The 19,708-nt window shown below is 40.4% G+C and overlaps 1 protein-coding gene across 4 annotated transcripts in view; it reads left to right on the top strand.

Moving 5' to 3' along the window:
- Window positions 1-18,406, top strand: part of lyn (LYN proto-oncogene, Src family tyrosine kinase) — a 100,315-nt gene extending 81,909 nt beyond the window's left edge. For all 4 annotated transcript variants that reach the window (XM_041189733.1, XM_041189731.1, XM_041189734.1 and 1 more), the window contains 3 exons: window positions 13,313-13,466; window positions 16,464-16,595; window positions 17,320-18,406. In XM_041189733.1, coding sequence (XP_041045667.1) covers window positions 13,313-13,466; window positions 16,464-16,595; window positions 17,320-17,522 — 489 coding nt within the window. In that variant the 3' untranslated portion in view covers window positions 17,523-18,406. The remainder of the gene's footprint in view (window positions 1-13,312; window positions 13,467-16,463; window positions 16,596-17,319) is intronic.
- The last annotated feature ends 1,302 nt before the right edge of the window (window positions 18,407-19,708 follow it).

The raw sequence follows: 19,708 nt of genomic DNA, 5'->3' as shown, positions 1-19,708 counted from the left end.
ACTTGGCATTATAGTTCCCAAACTGGTACTATGCATAATCAATGCTAGCAGCATATTGAACCGTCCTGTGCGGTTTTTGAGCTTCTGGTTACTAGAGGGAGGATTTTCCTTTTGAGTTGCACTTGCACTGAGTTTTCAACCTTTTTTTGATTTGTAATATTCTAGTGTCAATTCTATCAAACGCTGGAAGCACCTTCACAAGATGGGAAGGGGAATAACAGGCACTCAGTGCAGTCAATGATTGGCAATCCCCTACCAATTTTTTGTGTGGGATCTGGCAGAGACCAGATGCATTTTCTTGGCCTTAAACGTTGCAGACTTTGAATTCTGCTGTAGTCATTTCCTTCCCTCATGGCAAGTTCCCAATTGCAATTGATGAGCTTATTAGAAGCTGGTCAAAAAATTATAACTTTAGCTGATCCCGGAAGATTTGCTGAACCATTGGATGGGTGGGATTCTCTTCCTCCCACAATTACACTGGCATAGCTGGTGAAAAATATTAAATTCTAGAACAAATGAAGCACTTGCTAGACTTTGATTATCAATACTATTTCAGTAAGGTTGAGGATTGGATCAAATGGCAAACATTTATCTAGTCTGAAAGATCTGATACAAAGGCCTGAATTTTCACAACATGGGAAGGACTCAATGCTTTGGCCAAAATCGCTCTAGATTCCGGAAGTCCTGCTCCCGAACCCTGTACATACCATTTTGGCTGGGGTGGTGTGGGGGGTGGTAGGTAGGAAATAGGGGTGGGAAGTAGTTTGCATGCCTGTGGTCCACAGAGGCAGCTACACATGTAAAAGTGCAGCTGCCTTCAAACAGAACCAACTTTCAATAGTGGAATGCCCAAAACACTACAGGCAGAATTTTATTATCAGGTGTAAAATCGTGCAAGAAGACGCTGGGCTAGTGTCCCAATGTTATCGCGCACTCACATGATATCTCGCTCGATGGGCACACTTCCGACTTCTGCATGTGCCCAATAACAATTAAGAGGGCAATTAAGCCCATTAGTGGCACAGTTGTCTCCGATTTTTTTTTGTGTGGTCCGTCTAACCTTATGGTTGGCTGACGAGCGAATCAGCCAGGTGGCCTTTGCATTTTTCATCAAACCTCTCATCCAAGAGTGGGATGAAATTTCTGTTATGAAATAAAATAAAAATAAATATGAGGACAGTATTTTTATCAGCTGTATTTTCAGGTGACTGGTGCATGGGCATTTTTTTTTTTTTGCAGCTTTTTAAAACATTTATTTTAACATTTCAGGTCTGTAGTTCCCTGAAGCAGCTGCCTGCCTTTGGGGAGCTTTCTTGCAGCGCTAACCCATGCCTGCAGAAACGTCATTGCCCGCCCCCCACCCCGGCAGCGCTGAGCTTTTCAGTCTGCATGTCATGCTGGCTGGCCATTAATTTGCCAGCCAGTGTGAAATCGTGGTTGGGGGCCCATTTCCCAACTGGTCCCCAGCCTGCCGATTGCGCGCACCGCCAAAGATAAAATTCAGGCCTACGTGTGTGTTTTAGGCATTTGAGCGAAAGGGCTAAAGCTGCTGGAGTTATTTGGAGGAGGTGCCCTTTTGGGGGATGTAAAATTAGACACGAATGTGTGTAAGAAGTAGATAAACTCAGAGGAACTGTCATGGCATTTAAATCCCCAAGTTCTTAAAATTTTTGAAGTAAAGAAAACATCCTGCTGTTAAGCCTGTGGTCTGTAATTATAGAATTAGTGCTGCATAACTGATTCTGTCACAGTGGGAAGCCTGCAAGTTCAGTTTAATTTGACAGTTCCAAGTAGTTATAAAGTCTTTGAGGTTATGAATACAAATGCTTGTTTTGATGAGAGATTAAGTACTTGAAGGAATTTAAATGTATTGAATGAGTTTTTATGAGCGAGTCTGTTTCTTTAAATATTGAAGTCATCAATAGACTTTTAGAGCTTTATTTTACTTAATCACACCATGACTGCTAAGGTCTTCCCATGGTGGATACTGTGTGTTGGCATGGGTAAATGGTGGATGGGGGTAGCATGCGTTGGCATAGGGGCTATAAAGGGCCATGGGGATGACTGGGGAGTCCATGGGTTGGCGTGACTTATAAAGAGCCATTTGGGTGGGTAGAGAGGCATAGATTGAAATGGGTATGAGGGGCCATGGGGGCTGGGTAGAGTGGCATAGGTTGGCATGGAGGGTATGAGGATCCATGAGGTGGTTGGGGGCATGTGTTGGCATGGATGGGAAATAGTGGTGTGAGTTTTGACCAAACCTTTCTTTACTCTTACTGATATCTTTTTTTTTAATTCTGATCATTACCCATGTAAAGAGTGTTGGGATGATTTTCTATGTTAAAATGTTTTTTAAATAAAAGTTGTTGTAGATTAATTCCATTTTTAAAAAATAAATAAATAAATTATGGGTCAGTTAATGCCCAGGTTCACTCTGGTAAAATATAGAAAATGAAAAATAAATTTCGATTCTCGATCCTTGTTACACTATGGAAGAATTGATTTAAGATCTTAACACCTATTGTAATCGCATGTTTAAGCTGAGTCAGATGTTTAAATTGAGTCAGATGTTTGTCCTGTGTGTGACTAAACTGATCTGGCCAACTTCAGGGGAGTTCCTGGTTGACTAACAGGCATGTTTCCAACCCACTAATTTTCAGAATGGCTCCGATACTGAAGATGTTAGAGTTTGACATGCAGCCCATTATACCTGTTAAGAAAGCGCAAGTGATCAGCTTAGAAGCTGCAATAGCTGACAACAAGTGGGGGTGGGGGGTGGGTGGGTGGGGGGGGCGGTGGGGTTGGGGGGAAGCAAGGACTTCAAGATTTTTTTCCAAAACAGTTTGAGGAATAATCTTCTATTTAAGTTCTAAAGAGTACTATCATCTGTTATTAAGGAAAACTAACTGGATAGGGGCAAGAAAGTATCACGGAAGAGTTAGAATAGGGTTGGAGCACACGAGTCAGTAGAAATGCTATGACGTATTTGTTGATATTTGATGTACATTACATTAGAACACATAGACCCTTTTAGTTTAAAACAAAAACAGAATTACCTGGAAAAACTCAGCAGGTCTGGCAGCATCGGCGGAGAAGAAAAGAGTTGACGTTTTGAGTCCTCATGACCCTTCGACAGAACTTGAGTTAGAGTCCAGGAAAGAGCTGAAATATAAGCTGGTTTAATGTGTGTGTGTGGGGGGCAGAGAGATAGAGAGACAGAGAGGTGGAGGGGGTTGGTGTGGTTGTAGGGACAAACAAGCAGTGATAGAAGCAGATCATCAAAAGATGTCAACGACAATAATACAATAGAACACATAGGTGTTAAAGTTAAAGTTGGTGATATTATCTAAACGAATGTGCTAATTAAGAATGGATGGTAGGGCACTCAAGGTATAACTCTAGTGGGTTTTTTTTTAATAATGGAAATAGGTGGGAAAAGGAAAATCTTTATAATTTATTGGAAAAAAAAAAGGGGGAAACAGAAAGGGGGTGGGGATGGGGGAGGGAGCTCACGACCTAAAGTTGTTGAATTCAATATTCAGTCCGGAAAACCGCGGAAAACCGAGGTTTTCCACCCACGGTCGTTGACAGGGCCCTCAACCGTGTCCGGCCCATCTCCCGCGCATCCGCCCTCACGCCTTCTCCTCCCTCCCAGAAACATGATAGGGTCCCCCTTGTCCTCACTTATCACCCCACCAGCCTCCGCATTCAAAGGATCATCCTCCGCCATTTCCGCCAACTCCAGCATGATGCCATCACCAAACACATCTTCCCTTCACCCCCCTTATCGGCATTCCGTAGGGATCGCTCCCTCCGGGACACCCTGGTCCACTCCTCCATCACCCCCTACTCCTCAACCCCCTCCTATGGCACAACCCCATGCCCACGCAAAAGATGCAACACCTGCCCCTTCACTTCCTCTCTCCTCACCGTCCAAGGACCCAAACACTCCTTTCAAGTGAAGCAGCATTTCACTTGCATTTCCCCCAACTTAGTCTACTGCATTCGTTGCTCCCAATGTGGCCTCCTCTACATTGGAGAGACCAAACGTAAACTGGGCGACCGCTTTGCAGAACACCTGCGGTCTGTCCGCAAGAATGACCCAAACCTCCCTGTCGCTGGCCATTTTAACACTCCACCCTGCTCTCTTGCCCACATGTCTGTCCTTGGCTTGCTGCATTGTTCCAGTGAAGCCCAACGCAAACTGGAGGAACAACACCTCATCTTCCGACTAGGCACTTTACAGCCATCCGGACTGAATATTGAATTCAACAACTTTAGGTCGTGAGCTCCCTCCCCCATCCCCACCCCCTTTCTGTTTCCCCCTTCCCTTTTTTTTCCAATAAATTATAAAGATTTTCCTTTTCCCACCTATTTCCATTATAAAAAAATTTAAAAAAAAACCCCACTAGAGCTATACCTTGAGTGCCCTACCATCCATTCTTAATTAGCACATTCATTTAGATAATATCACCAACTTTAACTTTAACACCTATGTGTTCTATTGTACTATTGTCGTTGACATCTTTTGATGATCTGCTTCTATCACTGCTTGTTTGTCCCTACAACCACACCCCCCCCCCCCCAACCTCTCTGTCTCTCTATCTCTCCGCCCCCTACACACACACTTTAAACCAGCTTATATTTCAACTCTTTCTTGGACTCGAACTCAAGTTCTGTCGAAGGGTCATGAGGACTCGAAACGTCAACTCTTTTGTTCTCCGCCGATGCTGCCAGACCTGCTGAGTTTTTCCAGGTAATTCTGTTTTTGACCTGCTTTCTAGGAACTTGTCACAGTCCCAGTGTATTAGAAACAGATGGTTGTATCGCAGGAACTTATGAATAATCATGTTGCTGTGCCAACTTTAATCCTGAATAACAATTTTCTATTGACACATTTGTTTCTGTTGTAAACAATGTAAGATGCATTGAGTTCATGTAGTATCCTTTCATTTTTGGGGCATGTTCCAGATTGAAGGTGTTAAGGTTTCCTGATTATAAGAGTTCTGCATAAAATATATTGAGCTGCCTAAACTCAGTGCTGGTGTTATGTCTGTAATTTGGAATTTATTTGCGATCTCACTCACCCATAGTGGGCGATTGACATGATTAAAACTTCACAAAAAAAAACTTTTTTTATATCAAAAGCATCCTCTCCAGTAATTTCTGCAGAGGTTCTCATTGACTCCATTCTTGCTTGAGCTCCTTGATGCCACGCCCTTTTAAATGCTGCCTTGATGTCAAGGGCAGTCACTCTCCCCTCACCTTGAGAGTTCAGCTGTTTTGTTCATGTTTGAGGTCAGGAGCTGAGTGGCTCTGGTGGAACCCAAACTGGGCGTTAGTGAGCAGGTGCTGTTTGATAGCACTGTTGATGACCCCTTCCATTACTTTATTGATGGAGAGTAGACTGATGGGGCACTAATTGACCAGGTTGGATTTGTCCGGCTTTTTGTGTACGTGACATACCTGGGCAATTTTCCACATAGCCGGGTAGATGCCAGTGGTGTATCTGTACTGGAACAGCTTGGCTAGGGGCGCGGCAAGTGCTGGAGCGCAGGTATTCAGTACTATTGTCAGGACCCATGGCCTTTGCAGTATCAGCCATTTCTTGATATCACATGGAGTGAATCAAATTGCTGAAGACTGGCATCTGGGATGCTGGGGACTTCCAGTCCCTGCAGCGACAGAAGCTGTTGTGGACAGAAGCGGAAGTTCATGAAGCCCACGGAGCCTAAGTCCAGGGAGTGCACGGAAAGGTGAGTTTTCAGGGTCTCTGGGCAAGGGGGTGGGGTGGGTGCAGCCACGTAGGAAAGACCTTTGCCAGGTGGATAGTGGGAAATTCCAGGAGGTGTGGGGGCGGGGGGGGTTTGGGCGGCTGGGGAGGGAGATCCAGCAGACAGTGGACCTTTTGGGCATGGCCCCCCCACCCCCAGGCTTGAAGTTACAAAGGACTTCGATTGGAGGTGCATCTCCCCCACTGCCCTTCTCACCCGAGACCTAGACTCGATCATTTTCAGCCTTCCCCCACACCTGGGAAATCCTCTTGCCAGTCTAAACATTTGAGGCTGGGTGGGAAATGGCCTTTAAATGATCAATAATTGGCCACTTAAGGGCCTCCATTTGGGCAAGGACGAGCGACCTATCTGATGCTTTGCCCACCCCAGCGTAAAATTACTGAGAGGTTGGGGTGGGCGGGAACTCAGCGGGAAGCCCGTTTGTTCACGCCCTCCTTCCCCCCCCCCCCCCCCCCGCAAAAGAAAGCTGCTGGGTGGTGGTGTATGAAATTCAGGCCCAGGCCTGGATGAAATGTATCTCGGCTGTTAAGCGAAGCAAAGGAAAAAGAAGCAGAGACTCTGACCATCATTTTCCAATCCTCTCTGGATTGGCATGGTGCTGAATCACTGCTAACATTGCACTGTTCTTTAAAAAGGAAGAAAGGCAGAGCCCGAGTAATTACAAGTTAATCAGGCTAACCTTGGTGATGGGCCAATTATTGGAAAACATTCTGAGACCGTATAAATTCTCATTTAGAGAGGCATGGGTTAATCAAAGAAAATTTGCCAGGATTTGTTGAGGGAAGGTTGTGTTTGATAACCTGATTTGACAGTCCTTGTTACCTCAAAAATATTCATTGAGGATAATGCATTTGATGTAGTTTACACGGATTTTGGCAAATCTTTGATAAGACCCAAATGGCAGATGAGTCAGAAAACCAAAAATCCATGGGATACAAGGGAATGTAACAATTTAGATCCAAAATTAGTTCAGTTCAGTGGCAAGAAACAGCGTTTATGGCCAATGGGTGTTTTTTGTGACTGGAAGGCTATTTTCAGTGAGGTTCCACAGGGCTCAGTCCCTTGCTTTTTATGGTATATATCAGTGATTTAGACTTGCATGAAGGGAGCATAATTGAGAAGTTTGCAGATAATATGAAAATTAGTCATGTGGTGAGGAAGAAAGCTATAAATGGCAGGTAGATCAATGGATTGATCAGATGGGAAGAAAAGTGGCAAATGGAGCTCAGCCTGGAGAACTGAGGTAGTACATTTACAGAGCACAAACCAAGCAAGGGAATATACAATAAATGAAAGGATACTAAAGTGCAGAGGAGCAAAGGATCCTTGGAGTGATTTCTACAGATCCCTGAATGTAGCAGGGTAGGTAATTAAGGTGGTCAACAAGGCATAGGGATACTTTCCTTTTATTGGCTGAGGCCTAGAGTATAAGAGCAGGAGGTTTTCTAGAACTGTACAAAACATTATTTAGACCTCAGCTAAAGTACTGCAAACAGTTCTGGTCACCACATTACAGAAAGGATGTGATCACACAAGAGACAATGCAGAAGGGGTTTATGAGGATGTTGCCAGGAATGGAAAATTTTAGCCACAAGGAAAGTTTGGATCAACTGGGGTTGTTTTCTTTGAAACAAAATAAGCTGAAGGGAGATTTAATTGAGGTGTATAGAATGAGAGGCCTAGATAGAGTGGATAGGAGGAACCTATTTCTGTTCAACATGGGCATAGATCTAAATTAATTGGTAGAAGGACTAGAGGGGAGTTGAGAATTTTTTTTTTTACTCTGAGGGTGAGGTGAATTTGGTACTTCCTGCTTAGAAGAGTGGTAGATGCAAAAGCCTTCATCACTTAAAAAAAGAACACTTAAGGTGCTATGACATTTAAGGCTATGGACCAAGAGCTGGAGGGTAGGAGACTGGATAACTCCTTTACAGCCAGCACAGACACTGTGCTGAGGGGCCTCCTTCTGTGGTGTAAATCTTTCTATGTTCTATGTTTTGCTGTTCCATTTGATTCTTAATTTGTCTCAACATGCTTAACACTGATTTTGGGTAGCAATAAACAAAATGCTCTATTCTTCAACAGTGATATGCCTGACTTTGAACAGAAATTCACCAAATGACCATGATTTTAGCAATTTAATTTCATGCTCTGGATTGTTTATGAAAATGCAGTGTTTTTCTAAAATTCCATGGGGTTACTTCATTTGGAGATTAGTAGAAAGCTAAAAAAAAAAATTATGCAGTTACTCTGGAGGTGTTGCTATAGTAATGGCAGAAGAATCCCTGTGGAATTTCAGGACTTTCCTGTTCAGTTAGCTTGCTAGATTGTTCATAATTTATAAACCGATGCTTACCTCCTAAAACCCATGGCCTATGCCACCCAGAAGAACAAGGGCAGCAGTACATGGGAACACCATCAGCTCCAAGTTCCACACCATCCTGACTTGGACATATACAGTATCGTCACTCTTTTATTGCTTTGGCGTCAAAATCTAGCAGTATTGTGGGAGTACCTTAAAATGAACTACAACAATTCAAGTAGAACTACCTTCTCAAGGAAACTAATGATAGACACAACGTCTATCCAGAGGATTTTTTTAAATATAAATGTAGTTTCTGGAATTCTTAACAATTTTTAGAAAGATTTGCGGTCATTGCTGCACTAAATTTTGACTTTCATATGCTCAAATGCACCAAATTGGTAACACAGTCATCATACTTCCCGCTAGTACATCAAAAAAGGGAACTGAGAAAATGAACACTTGCTGATATAAATATTATTGGAGCATAATGTACATATATTGGAGACAGATGTGTTTTACCCATTTGTTGCTACCTGATCAACATAACAAAATGCAAACAGCGTTGAATGTAACTGAAGCGAGCCTACACATGTAGCTGAGGAACATGGGTCATTGCACTGTCTTCCACCACCCCACCCTGTCCCTTGCCCCCATAAAAGGTTAATGTCAACAAGCTCCTTTCCTTCATATGCTCTGTGATTGCTGTTTTTACCCTTCAATTTGAATTTAACTAAAATACTGGGCCTTTTAATGAAAAGTACATATAATTTCCCTCAGTGTTGCTTTTGAGTTTTGCACCTTTATAAATGCTTTTCCACCATTTATTCTGTACACAGTATATTAGGTATGCTGTTTTAGGTAGATTACTGGGAGAAAGTCAATGATGTATAGCTACAGCTGCTTGCGTTGGCTTGGTTCCAACGATGTTGGCTTATTGCATGGCTAGATAGCATTCTGACTTTGACAAGAAAACCAACAGTGGAATCTTGTGGAGGTGAGGGGGTGCCGGCCGTCGGCGGCAGGGACAGCGAGACTCATGCACCCCCTCCTCCACCCCCACGCTGTCTCCTTTCGAGAAGGTCTTCCCCTGGGGTTGATGGGACCCGGTTGGGGGGTGAGTGTGGAAGTCTCACCTGCTAATTTGACAAGACAGCCTTTAAAGTAAGCGCAAGCACCAATAAACCTTAACCCTTATATAAATCTTCAAAGCAGCACTCGGACCAAGCAATTCATCTTCCAATTTTTGATTAGCTGACCTGGGGGTGTAAGTAGAATGGCTGTAGAAGAAAATGTGATTTAACGAGTTTGGTTTAGATTATAAACAAGTGAGTTAATTGTACTTTTAATATCTTTAACATAACTGACTATTCAAAATATTCATGTTCTTTGATTTTGGTTGAGTAAGGTTCTTTTGTTTTAAACAGTGAACATTGAGGCTTCATTCTTCTATTAAGTACCTGGGTTTTCGGATTCCTAAAAAAAAATCAAAACCTATTACTGGTCTCTACTGAGATCATAACATACAATCGTGATAACTCATTGATCAGCCCCCACCTTTCCCCTGAACTGAGTAGTTGGATGATGTATATGAAGAATTTGCAGTTGAATGTGCTAAGGACACTGCCAATACCTATGGAATTATACCCAAGCTCAATTAAGTACCTTCAGGAGTCGAAGGAAAAAGTTAGCAAAGCTAACAAAGCTTGGCAAACAATTTAATGATACCCGTTTTTATATAAATGAGAAAGAAAGAACATTGTAACAGTTTTTAATTAGGTCACGGTACATGCTAAGGCAAATGTTGCAATGGTTTTGTCTAGTTTACCATCATTTTTATTTTGATAAGTGCACTCATCCCACAAAAAGACTGTACGTCCCATTTAGTTTACCACCACATGACAGAAATTGTGTTCTAATGTGTACACTTTAGTTAGATTTCTGAGAAAACAATTGGATGAACGTGTTGTCGGCCTTGTTCAGAAAGGGAATATTGTAGCACTTTCACAGTCAAAATGAAATCCTGTTCAAAAGGTCTGTTCACCAAAGTTCCTTTTTTAAAAAGAAACTAAACCATTGCGTCTAGCATTACAGTGCTCCTGGGTAAGCATGGTTCACAACTACTCGCCCACAGTGTGCCTGACCACAGTAATATGGCTGAAGTAGATAAACTGATGCATGAGTATAATGCTCCACCCCGACTCTCCTCCCCACCCCCCGTTCCACCGCCCCCCCCCCCCCCCCCCCCCCACCCCCAATTCCATAGAGCAGATTTTTGTTTCTATACGTTCACCTACTCTTGCAAAATTAGTTCTTCACTGTCTTTCATAGTTCTGAGAGGTATATATGGGCTCACTCTTCAGTTACCTCAATGACACACACATAAACAAATTTATTTCTCTCCGGTTTGTTCAACAGAATTATTCATGCCATAGAGGTTCCCATTTTGGATTTAACTGGTTCAGCGTAATTTATTTGTATATTAAGATTTAAAGGATGTTGGTTATCTACCCTGTGCACAATCTTCCGCATTCTGTGTACATAAGTTCAAGGCTACATTAAAGTTCCTTCAGTTCTCTTTCTCGAATATTGTGACTGGGAAGTTTCTGTTTTCTGTTTCATTACCCTACTCCTTATTTACATTAGGGTTATGAATCAGCACAGTGCATTGAAAAAGACAGAGCAGAATTTTATGCCCCCAATCCTCCAACACAGGAGCATTTAGGGAGGCATCGCCCTTGGGCCAAATAGAGTCCCTTAAGTGGCCAGTTTATGAGCAAGTATCTCATTCATGGGTGTCCACCAACGATTCTAATGTCAGCCTGTGCCTGGTTGATGTACTGCTCTATTTTTGTTTCTTATGGTCTCAACACTGCTTTGGGGATTCACTTCCTCTCTTTACATCATACCATGAGGTGATGAAATGTGGCAGAAAGAAAATAAATTGTATTTATACACAATCTTTTCACACTCTTGGGACATCCTAAAGTCTTTGAGTTAATTATTTTAAAAATATAGTCAGTATTATAATGTATTCAATTGTGGCAGTCAGTTTACACCAGACAAGATTCCACAAATAACAATGAGGTAAGTGACCAGTTAATATGTTTGTGATGCTGGTTGAGGGATAAAGGTTTGTTGGGGCACAGAAATTCAATAATGGTATTATCCCTGTGCTGAAGTAGCTAATCTTCTGCAAGACATTTACAGAATTGACTTCACTGTCTGAAATAATGGGGTTTGGGGTGGGATTAGTTACAATAAAGCCATACTTCTAGTCTAAAACAAATTGGTTTTCATGCTTAAACACCAGAGCGAGCTATTTTATATGAAGGAGCTTTCAACCACTGTCAACTGCAGTGATAACGAGTTGACATTGCGGATGTGGAAAAGATTGCTGGAAATGAGTTACATGGCAGAATTTATGTTCCCCCACCAGTGGGTTTGTAGGGGGGTTGGTGGTCTGTAAAATTCCTGGGATGGAGTTCCTGCTACCTAACCTGTCCGCCATTTTACGCGGAGCAGGTGAGGCCTAGGGTGGCCCATCCCTCCTTGCCCTAATTGAGGCCTTCTAAGTAGCCACTAATTGTCCATTTGGCCCTCCTTGGCTCCTGGTCCCAGTTGGGCTTAAGAATCATGTCCAACATTTCGGACTGAACCTTTCATCGGAACAGGAATGGAGTATTGATTAAGTGACTAAAGAGTTGTTGGTGCAAGGCAAAAGAGGGTGATATTTGGACAAGTGAAGAAACAAAAGATTGGCCTAGGGGAACTGTAAATAGCAAGAGCACAATTAATACTAGCAACTGCTGTCTGAAACAATGGGAACAGTAGTTATGATCTGAAATCATTGACCATAAAGTTGAGGCTAGAATGCTGTAAAGTAAAACTGGTTATCTGAACAGGACTGCTATAATGGACATGCCCCACCAGAGTTTGAAACAAGCCATTGTTGCACCTGCTCAAAAAAGGCAATGCAACAAACATGGGTATATATGAATCTAATAGGCTCACCTTAATAACTGGCAAAATAATGTATTTGCTCAGGAGGAACAAACTTCAGGAGAACCTATATGAAAGTAATATAGTAAATGGCAATTAATACTGTTTCAGAAGGGGAGAACATCATGGCTGATTGATATTCTTGACATTTGAAGGGCATATGATAGAATGCAGTAGAGTTTGCAGAAAATCATCAATAAAGTGTTAACATGAAAACAAGCTTGGGTAAAATCTGGTAAAAGAGGGGCCAAAGTTGGAGTCTAATAATGAGAGTAATTCTAAGTTGGTAAAATGTACTGAATGAAATTTCCCAAAAATCATGACTGGGGTTCTTACTATGCTTAACGTACATAAGGCCTGGAATCAGAAATGCAATGCGAGCTGACTATAGTCACAGATGATACTGAATTAAAGGGAAAGTTCAGTCTGATGAAATGCCCAGAGAACTACGGAAAGACCTAGACAAAATTTAAGTGGGCGGAAATATAGAAAATTAAATTCAGTACAGATCTGTTCAACATATGGGAATAAAAAATGCAGCGTGTAGCATATTTACTCTGACAAATGTAGACTCTTAGGAGGGAAACTGAAAGTGATCTGTGTATGAAAGCAGATTTTACTATTTCATTGTGGTATAGTGCTTAGTGACCCTGCATCACCTAGGTGGTTGTTCCAAATTTCCACACCAGGAGTCCCCACTTCCCTGACTCGGTTGAGACCTGGAATAGAGTTGAACACTGGGACAGCAAGATAGAAGACACACAATAAGCCCTAGGGGTTGGGGCATTACAGTTACACCCGGGCAGACCTATCCTCCATTGTAAGCAGGTGCTGGATTTGCAAGATGCATGGGACAGGTGGGTACCAGCAATGCACCTACATTGGCAGGAATACTTAATTATCCCTTAAAATTTTGTATCTTTTCTATGGTGCCACAAACTTCTGTAGGGTCAGCATTGAAGGACGTTGGCATACATGATTCTGACATAACTAGCTGGGCTGTTTTCAAGGGCTTTCAGTGCCTGAATCTCTCATTCAGCCTTATTAACATTATTGCACACCAGTTCTTCCTATGAGATTTGCACTGGGAATTAAATTTTATTCAATTTCCAGAAACGATATATATAATGCAAAGTTTTATTAGATATTTGTAATATTTGATGCTGCAACATGCAACAATCTAACTCCTAAAACGTATTGTATTCTATTGTAGATTGCAGAAGGAATGGCATTTATTGAAAGAAAAAATTACATCCATCGAGATCTTAGAGCAGCTAATGTTTTGGTATCAGAAAATCTGATGTGTAAAATCGCTGATTTTGGCCTTGCTCGAATAATTGAAGATAATGAGTACACAGCCAAAGAAGGTACATTTCAACAGTCTGAGCTGAAAACTTGATAAGAATTTTACAAATGTTTAATTCCACAAAACAGCTATGAACTTTAAATTTAAGGTGGTTATTGATAAGTGAAGCATAATTTAAGAAAGATGTTTTATTTCCTTGGTTATAATACAAAACTGGGAGATAGCTGACCTTCTTTTGGTCCTTCAGTAATTTGAGGTGACCTTCCTTAAGGTCACCTCTTCATCTGTTTTTGCCATTTCTGTCAAAATTACAAATGTGTCTGTTACTAGTCCAGGGTTTAATGAGGCTAAAGCCACCTTTACACTTTCCTGGCTCAGTGGATCTTAAAAGCCATGAGGGGATTTATCATTCAGTTTGTGTACAATCTACGAGCTGCTATAAATTTCTTGCAGTCATTGCTTCCAGACTCTTTCCAACTGATTTGTGTCAGATTCCTAAATGTTCACTGTGCATCATTAATCACAAGATCCAGAAAATCATGGTAGAAATTGTTATATAATACAAGATAATAAAAACAGCAATTCTGGAAAAATTCAGCAGGTCTGGCAGCATCTGTGAAGAGAGAAACAGAGTTAACATTTCAAGTCCATATAACTCTTCAGAGCTAAAGGGAATAGAAATGTGATGAATTTATACTGTTTGAGGGGTTAGAGCAGGTGGAGCAAAACAGAGGGTCAGGGATATGTGGGAGCTCAGGATATTGACAAAGATGTCATGGACACAAGACAAAAGGAGTGTTAATGGCATTGTTAAAGACTAAAGGTGGTCCTGATATTGGCATTCCCTCAGGTGAAGCAGTGCTTCATTTGCACCTTCAATTTGGTTGCCTTGTTCACTGCTCCCAATGCAGTCCCCTTTACATTGGGGGGACTAAATGCAGACTGGGTGACTGGTTTGCAGAACACCTTTGCTCAGTCTGCAAGCATGACCCAGACCTTCCTGTCACTTGCCAGTTCAACACACCATCTTGCTCTCATGCCCACATGTCTGTCCTTGGCCTGCTGCAATGTTCCCATGAAGCCCTATACAAACTGGAAGAACAACACCTCACCTTCCGATTACGCACTTTACAGTCTTCTCGACTTAACATGAGTTCAACAACTTCAGACCATGAACTCTCTCCTCCCTCTTCGCCCCTTTTTTTGATCCAATTTTTAATTTTTTTTTATTTTCTTAATTTCTTTTTCTATTTATCCTTTTTAAAATCTATTTTCCCCAACTCACAGGGCCATCTGGCATTTCTTTCTTTATTTGGCTTTCACAGAACGCTGACCATTGTTCTGCTGTTAGCACGTTCTGCTATCTTTCTTTTATGCCACTATCAGCACCTTCTTTAGTCTTTAACACTACCGTTAACACCCCTTTTTGTCCTTGTCCTTAACATCTTTGTCAATCTCTCCCGTGGTCCCACCTATCCCTGACCTAATTTGCTCCACCGCTCTTAAACAGAATAAAATCCAGCACATTTCTATTTATCTTTAGCTCTGAAGAGTAATACGAACTCAAAACGTTAACTCTGTTTCTCTCTCCGCAGATGCTGCCAGACCTGCCGAGTTTATCCAACATTTTCTGTTCTTATTTCAGATTTTCAGCTTCTGTAATATTTTGCTTTCATATAAGAACCTTTATTAAACAAGCAACATTTTGTGATGTCAGCTGATTTTAGTTGGTGACAAAACTGTTACAAATCGAGTTTTAGCTTAGTAGACATGGTATAAAGGCCAGGATTGTCTGGCCCTGTTGTGGCAGGACTCGCTGCAGGTAATGCAGCCACCCAGCCAAAGCCAATGGACTTTTGGCAGGACTGGACAATCCCGGCAGTGGGCAGACCAGAAAATCCTGCCCAAGAAAAATATTTGTCTTGGAGTCATCCCATGAACCCTGGAGTGGTTAAGTATCTAGTGAAATACTGGTAGCAGTCCTTATCAGTACATTGTGATGCATGATGATCATGACTTGTTTTGTTGGAGAAACCATTCAGAGCTATAGAAGATGCCTGTATAGGTTGATTTCTCAATGAACTTACAAAACTTTGTTATAGTACTACAACAAGAATTCTAACTTGCCTTTTGAAAAATTAAGCATGATATTTATGTATCTCTGCTAGTTAAATGAAATATAATAAATGTGGAACAAAATCTCTTAATTTTAGTGGAAAACATGATGGACATGAGCATATGACTGTGCCTAATAGCTTAGAGTGAGGTTGGAAATGCACAAACTCTTTGTGATCATGCGACCTATGATCTAATAAGATTTTATCTTTGGTTTTTAACTAGTCTGAAATACTAGAGCTGAGATGCTGTTCCGGATGGGATTAATTAAAGCTACCCTGTTACTAAAGTATCGAGTCATGTTTTGGACTGCCTCTAGGTTTTCAATGCTGGTGAAAGCATTCATAACATATTGGAAAATTTAACATCAACCTCTCTTGGACAGTATCACTAGCTCAAACATTGACTCTGTACAGAGCAGTTCATATACAGAATAACTTTCACTTAATTTTCTTCAACATGTGCCATTCTATTTATCAAAGATAGGAAAATTTATCTTCTGTTCAAGAGGTTGGCTCTGATAGCAATAATGACCATGATCCAGGACCTCCTTGTCATAAAGGAAAACCATGGAGCCTAGAAAGAATTGGTTACAAAGTTATGTTGTCACGACTTTATCATCATACCATATCAGTAGAAAATTTTAATTTCTATTTAACTTTCACAGACCCTGCTTGATTCCAACATCATCCTTTGACTATTCTACAGATTTTTTTTGTTTTTCATGTTTGTCAATGTTTCTTGGTTTCTTTTCCTGAGCTTTATATGGGAAGGGAAGATGTGCTGCAATGTCATCATATTTATGCATAGCTGCTTAATATTTATTATCCTTGTACAATGTCATTACTTCCATTTTTAACTATTTCTCACTTAGAAGGATGTTGAGTTCTAAAAGGTAAACTGAAGTTTTAAAAGATTACTTAAGAAATATATTTTGTTTCAGGAGCTAAATTTCCAATTAAATGGACAGCACCTGAAGCTATAAGCTATGGATCTTTCACAATTAAGTCAGACGTTTGGTCCTTTGGGATACTCTTGTATGAAATCGTCACATTTGGAAAAATTCCGTATCCAGGTAAGAGCACCCACACCATACAGTTGCTGACCACTGTGGCATATTACAGCAGGCATTATTTGCTCCACATGACTGCCTCAACAGTGATATTAGACTTGGATCTAAATATTTTCTTCAAAGGATCCTTCACCTTCCATTTTCTCCTTTCCTTTCAACTCTTGCTGCAATGTGACAGGACTCTAGTGCATTGTCCAAGTGGCAATGTAAAAATCAAGAACAGAGACTGCCTATTCAGCAGTGGAGGATATCACAGCAACTTATCCTATTTTTGTCTAATATTCATAAATGCACACTTCCAACAGGGATCTAATAGCAACCAGACTCTGATTCTCTTCTGCATTTCATCCTTGCTACTGAGGTTAATTGTAATACCCTAGATAACTTGACAGAGGCTGGGGAATCAAACTTGAGGATTAGCAGTGTATCAGGAGGGCACCTGTGACAAAGTTCTCATTTTAATAGTTTCCTCTCCTTCATCCCAATAATATGCCCCAACCTCATCAGAACAGTTGCACTATATAAGAGTGACATTTAATCATTCATCACAATAGTTACCCTGAGTGAGATGTTACATTGATTTCTGACATAAATGCTGTTTTTTTTATTTGGTGGAGCAATGATTGCTAGGAACACATCAGAGGATAGTGGTGATTTAATTATTTTAATTGAATTTTTTTTTAAAACTGAGATTATCTATGAAAACATATTTTCTCTCTCTATTTAGGGATGTCTAACACAGAAGTTGTAAATGCTATTGGGCGTGGTTATCGCATGCCACGTCCTGAAGAATGCCCACAAGAGCTGTATGATGTCATGAAAGATTGTTGGAGAACTAAAGCTGAAGATCGGCCAACCTTTGAATATCTTAAAGAGCTGCTTGAGGACTTTTATACAGCAACAGAAGGCCAATACCAACAGCAGCCATAGAGAAATTTAAAAGAAACAAATCCATAACTAGAACAAGCTGTTAAATTATGTGAAAGAGAGTCTTCCGTTTGATTGACACCAGCTGTATATACCATAATTAGTGTGCAGACTAGTTATTCTTACATTCTTCATTCTTGTTTTTTTAAAATTCTTAACATTTCATTTCTTTAAAAACATCACTTCAGTACCACTTTTTACTGGAATGAAAAAGCTGGTTTTTCACAAATTTTGCAGTCATAATAACTGATATTTGACAGCTTCGATGAAGTGTTACTACATGAGATTTTTACTGTGTGTATGTGCAAAATGCAGAAAATTGTATATATAGATAATAGCAAAGTCTACAGTATACTAACATTATACATAAACAAAATTGCACTGACTATAGTACAAAGGATTAAATGTTAATACATCATATCCTTTGCTTTAAGATATTTTATATTCATTATTTCATTTGGGTTTTGGGATTGATAACAGTACATCAAAATACGTGTACAATTTATACACATTCCCACAAACAATTCAAAAACTATCCAGCACCACAGCTCCAGATTTAATACACTTCTTTTGAAGATTTGAATGAAACATTGGAATAAAACTCCATGAGCCTGAAATGAGTTGAACTCTAATTATGTTTATGCATTTTTCAACTGATTTTCCAGAAGTGAATTAACTTTGTGTAACCAGAAAAATTTCACTCTTCCTTTATTGTAAATGGTATTTTATTCCATGTATTTTGTACAATAAAAATTGACCATCAGTTTTAATGGAACTGTTAATGGATGTATACCCTATTTTGTAAAATGTGCAATAATTTGCTTTGATTTTTCTGTTTTCCCTTTGTGGGAAGCAATATACAATAAATTATGAATTTGTAACATGAATGTTGATTTAGAATAAAGGCAATTATTACATCAGTATTTACAATATAATTCCTTGGCAAACTACAATTTTCCAAGGAACTTTGCCATCTAAAAATGGCAACTCAAATTTAGAAAGTCTGAAGTCCAAGGCAGACCAACAAAATTTTATAAATTTTCCACTTTTCCACAGAGGACGAATAAGGAGGCTCAAATGAGTTGTTCGAGGTAAATCCCAATGAGTTGACCCAGTGACAAACAAAATTCAAAGCACACTCTTTTTGGAGAATATAACAATTGCTGAATCATATACAATGATTGTTGAATCAACAATTAACTTGTTTCAACTTGAAACAAAAGCAACAACTGCCAGCATACTAAAGTGAATTTGCAAGATAGATGTAGATTGTAAAATTATTTATAAGCTATAGCCTTGCTTGCTAAAGGTTTGGAATCATTAAGAAGAAAACTGATACCTTTCTAGCAGCTACCAAGCAATATTATATTACGAATAAAATTGGTGCTATGAAAGGGGTTTCATTGTTAAAAGGTGAAGTTGAAAGAGGCTGGTGAGATAATGAGAATTTGAATTTAGAGTAGCAGCTCAAACATAACACTTAAAATTCTAGGTTATGACATTCGTTTGAAGTTTCCCTCTGGGATTTTTAAATAGCCCTGCTTTACCAACTGCATCAGTCATAACAGTAGAAAGCCCAATAAGGGAGGGGGCAGTTCTGGACCTAATATTCAGAAATAATCCCAGACAACAGGAAGGTGCATCAGTAGGGGAGCATCTTGGAGATGGTGACCATAAACTCAGTTACATTTGGGATAGTTACGCGAAAGGATAGTCTTGGGCTGGGAATAAAAGTTCGAAACTAGGGAAGAGCTAATTTTACTAAGGTGAGATATGATTTGGCCCAGGTGGACTGGGAGCAGTTACTTGCAGATAAAACTGTGTCAGAGCAGTGGGAGGCATTCAAGGAAGAAAAAGTGAATACTGGGCAAATATGTTCCCATAAAGACAAAGTGGGTGACCAAGACTGAAGAATCCTAGATGTCAAGGGCCATAAAGGTTAGGATTAAGAAAAAAAGGAGAAGCTTATGGCAGCTACCGAGGGTTCAATATGGCAGAGTCTGTAGAGTATGAAAATGCAGAAGGGAACTCAAAAAGGAAAGCTAAGCGAGTGCATGAGAAAAGGTGGATAGGATAAAGGAAAACCCAAAGGAGTTTAAAAAAAAATAAAGAGCAAGAGAATAACTAGGGAAAGAGTAGCACCAATTAGGGCCCATAGAAGTAATTGGTTTGTGGACCTGGAAGACGTG

This window comes from Carcharodon carcharias, chromosome 6, assembly GCF_017639515.1.
Source record: "Carcharodon carcharias isolate sCarCar2 chromosome 6, sCarCar2.pri, whole genome shotgun sequence".
Lineage (NCBI taxonomy): Eukaryota > Metazoa > Chordata > Chondrichthyes > Lamniformes > Lamnidae > Carcharodon > Carcharodon carcharias.
Note: the sequence above shows the minus strand (reverse complement) of the source record. Positions and strands in the feature narration are given on the sequence as shown.